Raw genomic sequence first — 10,051 nt, 5'->3', positions numbered from 1 at the left:
CCTGCCTGGCTCCGCCCGCCGCTCCCAGTCCGTCCCCGGCGGCGCTTCCCACCCAGGCCCCGCCCACCGCCCGGCTCCGCCTACCGCTGGCGCCTGCGCGCGGCCCGTGAGGCCTGCGGGTCCGTGGGTCTGAGGTCCGGCGGCGGCGCCGGCGTCCGGAGGTGGCGGGTTCGAGTCCTCGCGGCCGCGCCGCAGCCCCGGTGCCCGTCCCCGGCGCGCGGGCACGACCGTTGCGGGCGGCGCGGCCGCAGCCGGCACGGCGAATCTGCCGCAGCGAATCGGCGGGCTCGGCGGCGGCGGCGGCCTCGCGAGAGTCGGGCGGGCGGACGCGCGGGCGGGCGGGGGCCGGGGCCGGGGCGGACGGGCCCGCGCGGGCTCCGCCGTCATGACGGGCCGCGTGTGCCGCGGCTGCGGCGGCACCGACATCGAGCTGGACACGGCGCGCGGCGACGCCGTGTGCACCGGCTGCGGGTCGGTGCTCGAGGACAACATCATCGTGTCGGAGGTGCAGTTCGTGGAGAACAGCGGCGGCGGCTCGTCGGCCGTGGGCCAGTTCGTGTCGCTGGACGGTGGGTCCGCGCGGCCGGGGGCGCGGGGGCGCGGGGGGGCCGGGGGGCGCGGGGGGCGCGGGCGACACGGGGGCACGGCGGGCCCTGGCGTGCGGTCCCCGGTGGCAGCCGTCCCGTAGCCCGGCGGTCCCCAGTGCCCGAGCGGAGGCCGTCCCCGCCGCGCATCGGGGGCAGCGGAGAGCGGAGTTCACAGGACGGACGCTGGGGACGCGGCCGCCCTGTCCCTCCAGAGCTCGGCTCGCACGGCGGCTCGGGGCGGCTCCGGCGGTCAGGGCGCCCGCCCCGCGAGCACAAAGAAAAGTTCGGTCGCCCCGTCCCGCGAGCCGCCGTCCCCGCTGCTCCGCGCGGGCTGTGTCCGGCTGCCCACGTCTGGGGCCGGCGTCTTCCCGTCGGCCGCTGCCGCGGACTTGGCCCTGGAGGGCGCGGGCGTCCGCGGCGGGTCCTGCCGTGGCTGCGCCGTGACCCTCACCCTCCCCAGGCGGAGCACGGGCTGCGGAAGGCGCTGGACGGGCCGGCGCCGCTGCAGGCCCGCGGGGCGCCCTGGGCGCACGCCCTGTCCTTTCTGCGGCCCGAGGCCCTGGGAGCGGCCCGCCGTCGTGGGGGCGCGTGTGCGGCGCGGGTCGTGGCCGTCGCGGCCGTCCCGGCTGTTCGCGCAGGAGCGCTTGGGCCGGGTCCGGGGGCTCCGCTTGCGCGTCCCGCTGCCGTCGGTGAGGCCCGAGTCCCCGCCGCGCGCCGGTGCCGCCCGCGGACTGTGCGCGCAGCCCGAGGTTTCCGGCCGCGGAGGTGCGGAAGCCGGTTCCGCGCCGGGTTCGCCGACAGTCGCTACCGCGAGCGGCGGTGGACCGGCTGCTGCGCGCGTGCGGGGTCGCGCCCGGCTCCGCTGTCCTCAGTCGCCGGCTTCCCGGCCCACCGGCCCTTCCTTCCCGGGAAGCCCGCCTGGTCGTCGAGTCGCTGTGCCCGCGGCTTGCTGGGTGCTGTGTGGGTACCGAGGCGATGGCTCCAGTGGGACCCATGGCGACCCGCTCCGGTCCCTCGTGTTTCGGTCGAGGGTCGGAGCGTTGGTGTTCCTGCTTCCTTGAGCGGTGGTGCCATTCTCCCGTGGACACGTCTGGGCCCAGAGGTTTTCTTTCCAGACGGTTCGCAGCCCCAAGTCCCGGATCTTGGGCAGTGTGGGCTGTAGTTTATCCGCGGTCACCCTCCCCGGGACGGCTGGGTCCAGGTTGGTCCATTTGCTCTAAGCTGCAGAGCTGTGGCTGCCCTTCCCTCATCCTTTGAGGTCTGTGGGGTCTCTGGTGGTGCCCCTTTTCCTGGCCCCACACTTCCTTTCCCGTCTTCTCTCTTCTTCCCTGTCCTGCGGGGAGGTTACCGCCTCAGATGAGCTTAGCAAACAGCGGTTTGGGGTCTGCTTGGCTTCTCCCTCCCGCTCTCCGCCGGTCCTCTCTGACACAGGGCGCGTGTCTGCGTGCTCTTCCGGGACGACTTCCTGGGATGCCGGCGTGAGGGCTGCGCAGCACTGTGTTGTGGCTTTGTCACACTGTCAGACTGTCCCTCGAGTCCCTGGGAAGAGTGAGGTCAACAGGAAGGACAGACGGGTGTAGGAACCGACACTTAGGGTGCCCTGTGGAAGGGCGCTGTGCTGACCACACCCCGCACCTGTCAACTGGCCGCCCTCCCGGCAGCTGGGGACACAGGCTGCAGGGGCGAGGGCACGCGAGAGAGTCGCGGACGTGCGCAGGGCGCCCCGCCGGCGTGCCGTGAAGCCGGTCTCACAGCCAGGTGCCCTGGGAAGGCGCGGTTCCACGGGTGTGAAGATGCTTCCCCAGCCCAGCCCGGCTCTGTCCCAGGGCTTGTCCTCCGGGGGACCCGCAGGGAGGGGCTGCAGATGCTGCGTGGGCTCTTAGCCCCCAGGCTGGCGGAGAGGCCGCTCCTGGGCCCGCGGCCCCGTGCCCCACCGTCCCCCCGCCCCCGTGCCCGCTGGGGGCCGTGATCTCATGACCTGCTGACGTGGGCTCCCCCAGCTCCCGGGCAGACGAGCGCGTGCCAGCGGGCTCCCCTCGGGTCCTCCTCCGCGGCAGCCTCACCTGGAGGCCGAGCTTGCTTCTCAGCGCTCAAGGCCCAAGATCCCTCCCATGGGCCCTCATCAGGGGCCCACGGTCACTGTCTCTCCTGAGCCCTCTTCCCTGCTCCTCGAGAGCTGCGTAGGGACAGTCAGCACAGCGGGGCAGCTGGGACTCTGTAGATGAGGCGCCAGGACCGTGGGGCCAGAAGCCCTGCCTCTGGGGGCTCCCGACCGGGCTCTTTCCGGCAAGCACCCATTGTGGGCCAGGCCTGGCCTCTGGGGCCCAGAAGCTCTTGTCCCCGAGTCCCTGGAAGATACTCTTGGACCAGCCCAGTGTGAGGCGGGGGTCCAGTGCTGGTGGCGTGAGTGCTACTGGGGACCCGGTGGGCATGGGGGTGAGGAAGGCGGCCAGCCGAGACGAGGGGCGGCTGTGTGAGGACGGCACGCGCTCGGCGTGGCCAGAGTGGCAAGTCGGTGGGCAAAGTCAGCCTGGCTGGGGCCGTAGTGGGGTCCTGAGGCGGGGTCCTGCCGCTCCCCTGGGGAGGGGCTCGCCCTATGTGTGGCTTCCCAGCGGGGTAGGAGTGCGTGTGCGGTGCCGTGTGTCCACCCTGAGGGAGGCAGCAGCCCTCCCCCGGCTGTCCCCTCTGCCGCCGGTGGTGCCGACCCTGCTGTGGACCTCCCCCTGGAGGTGTCGGCCCTGCTCCCTGCAGACGCGGCCTGGAGGTGGAGGGAGCTCCAGGCCGCCTGCGGTTCCTGCTCCCTGGGGTCCTTCCCCTCTCCCCCGGGAGCTCTTGCCGTGGTCCCCGTACTCACAGCTTTTCACGGCTGCAGACGTGCGCTTGCCAGTCACGGCGTCGGTGAGCGCCGCATTGTCACAGACGGGAGCGGTGAAGTACTTTCCGCACGCTTGTGTTGGTGACCCCCCGCAGCCGTAATACCGCGAGGAAGGTTTGCAGCCCCCAGCCCTGGACGGGGAGGGCTCCCAGGAGCGGGGCCGCCCTCGCTCGCTGGGAAAGGTCCCTCTGCCCTGGGGAACGGTGGGACCCACGCCTGCCTGCCTGGCCGTGCCCGGCCCTGCCGCCTGTGACTTAGGCCTCTGAGCGCAGGGTGGTGTCCTGGCCAAGTGCCTGCTCTCAGGAGACGTCGGCTGAACTCCGCTCAAGGCCCAGGCTGGACAGGGCTGCTCTGTCTATGATGTCGCTGGCAGCGTTTCTCGGCCTTTCTCGGCCACCGCGCTCCATGCTGAGTGGCTTCCAGAATCAGGGGGTTAATCCCTTCAGAACAGGGTCTTTGGGTGCTGCATCGGGTGGAGAGGAGTCTCCGCTTAGCTCCCCCTGTCACCCTGTGTCCGTGTCCTGGCGGCGTCCCGGGACACAGCACTGCCATCGCCTGGCCCGGAGTTTTCTGGGAGGCCCCGAGGGGCTCGTGTCCCAACTGCTGAGCCCACCTCCAGGGCGTCTGGGGAAGGGCTCACGCAGCAGCGACAGAGACCCTCCCTGTGAGTCGGGTTCTTAAAAGCTGTGCTCAGCCGTGTTGTTGGAGTGTGTGGGTGAACAGGGGTGGTTCTGGGGTGCTAAGGCCCCGCAGCCCGGCCTCCTGTCCCCGGTGTTGAGGTGCTGGTGTTGCTGGCCTTGGTCCCTGTGCTCACGGTGTCCCCTCGGCTCCTGGGTGTGCAGGTGGCGGTGGCGCGGGGCGTGGCATCGGGCCTTCTGCCGCCGTCTGCGAGGGGGCGGTCTTGGCCGAGTTGTCCCGTGACAACCCGCTGGTGCGCTTTTGTTGCAGGCGCGGTCAGGGAAGATTTCTGGTGTGTTGAGAAGTGGCGGGAATAGCCTGATGGGGTCTGACGGCCAGGCACAGGCAGTCCTTCAGCTTCCGGTTTCAGAGCCCCTCGGCCTCCTGCCTTACCGGTGAGACCCGCCAAACACGCACTTTTTGTACTACGCACGTGCGCATTCCAGATTTGGTCTCCTGTGACCCAGCCCTGGGGGGGGTTATGTGCTGGGTGCCAGACTCTGCCTCCGGGTGGCCAGCATGCTTGCCGGGGTCACTGAGTCTGGAGGGGACCGGATCCCAGAGTGTCCTGAGAGCACCTGATGCCCTGAGGCTACTCTGGGGACCTCGGGGAGCACAGGGCAAGGGTGTACGCGTGCACCAGCCCCGTGTGCGAACCGGTCGGGAGACCGCCCTGGGACGGAGCCGTGTGGGACACGGTGGCCGGTCCTCCGGGAGAGGCAGGCAAGAGCAGCACGGGGACAGCAAGTAGAAGTCTCGGGAGAGCGGAAGGGGGAGGCCTCGGCGGTTTTGTGAGACTCCGAGGAGGAAGGAGACGGCGACTAATACCCGCCCGGAGTGCGGTCCCTCTTCTTCTTCTTCTTCTTCAAGATTTTGTTTATTTGAGAGAGAGCACGGGGGGGGGGGGGGGGCGGGGATCCCGAATAGCATCAGGTAGCGCCTCGGTGGGGTCTGCCTGGCCCCCTTCTGTGTCTGAGCGGGGAGTGGGGCGGGGGGCCGGCGGGACAGCCCCGGTTCTCGTGCCTGCAGGCGGGGCTCTGCAGGGTTCCCGGCGCCTCAGTGTCCTTTCGCTTCCCCTTTTCTAAGAGCAGTGTTTATCTGAGAAAGAGGGAGAGAGAGACAGAGAGAGTGAGCACCAGCAGGGGGAGAGGCAGAGGCAGAGGGAGCCCAATGCGGGGCTCGACCCCAGGACCCGGAGAGCATGACCTGAGCCGAAGGCAGAGGCTTTAACCCCCTGAGCCCCCGAGGCGCCCTGTTACCCTCCTTCTAATGCAGGAGTCCAGTTGTTTATTAAAAGTACACATGCGTTTTAAGTACGACAACGTGGCGTTTCTCTTTTCGTAAACTAAAAGTTGGGGAGGTGCTGGAGACAAACAGGCCAAGGTGTGGCTGCCGTGGCCAGGTGCTTTGAGCGTGTGGGCCTTCCTCCTGGTTCCCGTACGAAAAGATTGCCAACGTAGAGATCCCCAGGTTGGAAGAAGCCACCATCACCGCGACGGGAGGGTGGGAGATGCAGCCTTGACCTCAGCCCTGCAGCCCAGGGTCAGGCTCTAGGGGACTGGCTGCTGGTTTGCTGGTGGTTTGGGAAGCCCCTGGGTGCCCGTCCAGGTGGTTGAATGTCCTCTGGGCCCTGCAGCTCTCCAGCCCCCAACAGGGCCAGCCTGACCCTCTCCAGGCCCTTGAGGACTCAATGCTGGTCCTTGTCCCTCCCCGTCCTGTGTGACCAGCTTCTTGAGGACAGGACGTCTGCGGTGGTGCTCTGCTGGGGCAGCAGTAGAAAGCAGAGCTCTGGGTGGCAGCAAATCCATCCCCCGGTGGTGAGTGACCCCTGTGCTGGGCACCACACTCTACTGGGCGGGGCCACTGGGAGGGTCCTGAGGCCTTGGTAACCATGGTAACCACGCAGGAGGCAGGTGAGGACGCTGACCGGCTGCAGTCTTGCCCTCCCAAGGCCCCTCTGCTCTGCCGTGGGGCTGGGAGTGCCGGGCCCCGGGCAGCAGGCTCCTGGCTCTGCTCCTGGCCAGCCCAGCCCAGCTTGTGGCCCAGCAGAGCCCACCAGTTGCTCTTTTCCATGTTCTCGTGTCTTATTTGTTCTCATTGCTGACTGAAGTTAGGACATGTTTTCCTGAGAGCTTTAAGGAATCTGTGGGTGCTGCTTTGGGGTTCGGGTGCGGTCCTAGGTATGCTGGACGCCGTGCTTGCTCTGCACTGCCCGTGCTGCTGGCTGCCCGTGGGTGATCTGGAGGTCTCTGCTGGCCACCGACATGGGTCATGTGCTTTCCCTGGGGGCTGTTCCCGGACACAATCTGGGTTCCCAGCTGAGTTTCCATTTCATTGTCACGTGTGTCCTCGTCCAAGCCCAACGTCCTGCAGCTGAGGCATCCCCTGCGTGCAGAAGCCTCTCAGCCTGCCGTGGACACTTGCTCACAGACGCACTGGCCCGTAGGACGGACAGCGCTTCCCCGCTCTGCTGCCTTTCCTCAGCCACCCGACAGTGGGGCGTTTCAGTCTGGGGCCAAGCAGATGGCCGCCTGGCTGTTCGCAGTGTAACGGCGAAGTCCCAGCCCCAGGGCCGTGCAGAGTGGAGTGCATGGCCTGTCCCGGGGCATCTCGGCATCAGTGCAGGTCCCAAGGCAGAGTGCCTGCAGGCCTGCCTGTGGCCACTCCTTGGGACCGGGGCCCCCTAGGCTGCCGTACTGTGGGTGGGCTGCACACGGGTGGGTGAGGAGTGCCTCCTGCAGGCCGGCTGGCTCGTACGCTCTGGACCACAGAGGCCCACAGTCCTATGCCTGGGGGGATGGGTGCAGTGACCAGCGGCCGTGGGCAGAGGCGGGGCACGCGGAGGGCCCCGGGGCGGGTGAGCTATAGTCCGCGGGTGAGCTGTGCTCTCTCTAGCTGCCACAGGGCAGCGTGCGCTCTGGAACACGGTCAGAGAGTGTGGGTGGGTGTGGCCCCTGCCATGGCTCAAGGTCAGGGCCACACGTGTCCTGGCAGGCCTGAGGGTGGGGAGGTTTGCCAGTTGCTAAGAGTGGCAGGGGAGGCCCCAGTTCTGCAGCCACGAATGCTGATCCCACGGTGTCCTTGCTTCAGAAACGCCCCGTGCTGTGAGGGTCGGCTGGTGTGGTTCTTTCCTGCCAGGGTCTGACTAATCCGTCTCATTTGTTTCTCTAGGTGCTGGCAAAACCCCAGCGCTGGGCGGCGGCTTCCACGTGAACCTGGGAAAGGAGTCCAGAGCGCAGACCCTGCAGAACGGTATTCCCCATGGCGGGCGCTCTGGAGGACGGCAGGTTTCGGGGCGGGAGGGCAGGAGTGGGTGCCTGCAGTGACCCTGGCTCGTGCTTTCTGAAGTGCGCCGAACAGGAGTGTGTTGCTCCTGACTTCTGGGGAAAGTGTCCGGTCTTGCACCAGTAAGTAGGATGTTAGCTGTGGTCAGCTCAGGCAGGGACCCGTTCTGCCAGGCCCTCTTGGGTGTTTGCGTGAGGACACTTTCAGGAACGTCAGGGCACAGCAGAGTGCCTCCTGCTGCTGCATCCCTGTGTTCTGTGGTCTTCAAGGAGACCCCGCAGCTTCTGCACAGACTCCACAGTAAAGCGTCGTGGCGCAGAGTCACACGACTGCAGGGTTCCCGGTGCGTGCGGAAGTTCGCACTCTGCTGTGGTCTGTTACACGCGCGGTAGCATCACGTCTGGGAAGTCACTGTGCGTGCCTCCGTTAAAAATTCCTCCTTGCTAACCACGCGCACCGCGGCCTGGGCTCCCAGCCCGTCCCCGTCTTCTCTGGAGGAGGGTCCAGCCCCCACGGCGCCGGCTGCTGACCGGTGGCGGGGGCTGGAGGCGGGGGTGCCGCGGCAATTTCTTAAAACGAGACAGGAAGGACGTTTGTGGCACCGACGGGCTCTTCCCTGCACGAACGATTTCTCGGTAGCAGGCGACGCTGCAGGACAGCATCCGACCCACGGGAGAACTTCTTCCAAAACGGGAGTCGGTCCTCCCCAAGCCTGCCGCTGCTCTGTGACTTGGTGTGCGGGACAGTCTAGGTCCCCTGATGTCATCTCGGCCGCCTGCACGGCCTCTCCCCCGGGAGCAGTCTCCGTGTCAGGAACACACCTTCTCTGCTCGCCCGCAAGAAGCCTCGCCGCCGTCTTTCAAGATTGATCGGGAGACTGTGGCCATTCAGTCCCGTGTTCCGGCCCTGCTTCTGGCTCTGGTTCTCTCGCTGATTCCACCACAGCGGCAGGGACACCCCCCACTCAAGACTCGGACCCTCACCGTCACCCACGAGGGCTGGAGTCCACGTTCTCCGAACCCCCGTGGATAGTCTGACTCTTCCCAGATGTCACGGATCTTTTTGACGGCATCTGGAACGGAGAATCTTTTTCAGGACGTTTCCATCGACTTTGCCCCGATCCATCAGAGGAATCACTCTGATGGCAGCTCCAGCCTTAGGACAGGCGTTTCTTGATAATAAGACTTAAAGATCAAAGTGATTCCTTGATCTGTAGGCTGGCTGTCGCGGCAGCAGGCGTGAACCAACATTAATCTCATCGTCCACCTCCGTCCAGGCTCTTGGGTGCCCAGGTGCCCTGCCAGTGAGCACTAATATTCGCTGGACTTTTTATTTTTAAGATTTTATTTATTTATTTGAGAGAAAAAGCATACGCAGGGGGAGAAGCAGAGGGAGAGGGAGAAGCAGAGGGAGAGGGAGAAGCAGATCCCGCTGAGCAGAGAGCCTGATGTGGGATCATGACCTGAGCCGAAGGCAGAGGCTTAACCGACTGAGCCACCCAGGCGCCCCGAGCAGTAGTTCTGGCAGGGGAGCTCTTGTTTTCTGAGCAGCATTTCCTTCGAGAACTTTTCCTTTGCATCCACGGCCAGGCTCCCTGTCTGGGGCCAGAGGCCAAGCTGTCGGCCTCTCTCGCCTTCCACATGCCTTCCTCTCCGCGCTCACTTCCAGCTTTGACGTAAAGCGAGAGACGCGGCTCTTCCTTCACCGGACACCACTCAGCGACCACCGCAGGCTTCTCTAACTGGCCGAATTCCAACACTGTTGTGTCTCAGGGACCAGGGAGGCCCGAGGAGAGGGGGAGGGTGGGGGAACGGCCGGTGTGGGGAGCCGTCGGGACGCACACGACATTGATGAAGTTCATGGTCTTCCATGGGCGTGGTTCGCCGTGGCCGGAAGCCACTGCAACAGGAACACTGAAGATCACGGCTCACAGACGAATGTAATGACCCAAACAATGAGTCAAGTTTTGAAATGTTGGGAGAATTACCAAAGTGTGACCCAGAGACACATAGTGAGCAAGTGTGGTTGGAAAAATGGCGCCCACAGAGGTGCTGGCAGCAGGGTGCCAGGAGCCTTCCGTCTGTGAGGAGCGCGGCATCTCTGCAGGACAAGACGCCCGCCTGCTGGGAAGGCGGCTGGGTGAGCTTTGCGCTCAGGGACCCCCCATCCCTGTGGGTACGTGTGGGACCCGCTCCGGCCACAGCCCAGGCGTGTGGTCAGCACCTTGGACGCGTGCTCCTTCCTTCACAGCCATGGTTTGCTCTTAGCGTGGCTCTTTCTCGTTAGCAGTGACGCCGTGTGCAGGCCCTCCATCCTTTGAAATGGCGGATGCTTGCCTTACGGCCAGCACATGGTCGCGTCTGGTCCCCAGGGCCCATGAAAGGAAGGTTTTTTTTTTTTTTTTTTTTAAATTTCATTTATTTATTTGACAGTGAGAGAGAACACAAGCAGGCAGAGCAGCAGGCAGAGGGAGAGGGAGAAACAGGCTCCCTGCCAAGCAAGGAGCCCAACATGGGGTTTGATCCTAGGACCCTGGGATCATGACCTGAGCCGAAGGCAGTTGCCTAACCAACTGAGCCACCCAGGCGCCCTGAGGAAGGTTTTTCTGCACACACGTGTGCGTGCC

At 65.7% G+C, this 10,051-nt stretch overlaps 3 protein-coding genes across 9 annotated transcripts in view; 2 read left to right on the top strand and 1 right to left on the bottom strand.

The window, feature by feature from the left end:
- PACS2 (phosphofurin acidic cluster sorting protein 2) overlaps positions 1 to 10,051 on the bottom strand; it is a 214,643-nt gene that overhangs the window by 73,085 nt on the left and 131,507 nt on the right. The window lies entirely within an intron of this gene.
- The window catches only part of BRF1 (BRF1 RNA polymerase III transcription initiation factor subunit), a 41,475-nt gene continuing 31,775 nt past the window's right edge, over positions 352 to 10,051 (top strand). For all 3 annotated transcript variants that reach the window (XM_059374172.1, XM_059374171.1, XM_059374175.1), the window contains exons 1-2: positions 352 to 569; positions 7,312 to 7,392. In XM_059374172.1, the coding sequence (XP_059230155.1) occupies positions 386 to 569; positions 7,312 to 7,392 (265 nt within the window). In that variant the 5' untranslated portion in view covers positions 352 to 385. The remainder of the gene's footprint in view (positions 570 to 7,311; positions 7,393 to 10,051) is intronic.
- Positions 4,020 to 10,051, top strand: part of JAG2 (jagged canonical Notch ligand 2) — a 109,192-nt gene continuing 103,160 nt past the window's right edge. Inside the window, exon 1 of the mRNA XM_059374170.1 lies at positions 4,020 to 4,023. The gene's annotated coding sequence lies outside the window, so the exon portion shown is untranslated. The remainder of the gene's footprint in view (positions 4,024 to 10,051) is intronic.

The sequence above is a fragment of the Mustela nigripes genome, chromosome 13, assembly GCF_022355385.1.
Source record: "Mustela nigripes isolate SB6536 chromosome 13, MUSNIG.SB6536, whole genome shotgun sequence".
Taxonomy (NCBI): domain Eukaryota; kingdom Metazoa; phylum Chordata; class Mammalia; order Carnivora; family Mustelidae; genus Mustela; species Mustela nigripes.
The sequence above is the reverse complement of the archived record's forward strand: the minus strand, read 5'-3'. Positions and strand labels throughout refer to the sequence as shown.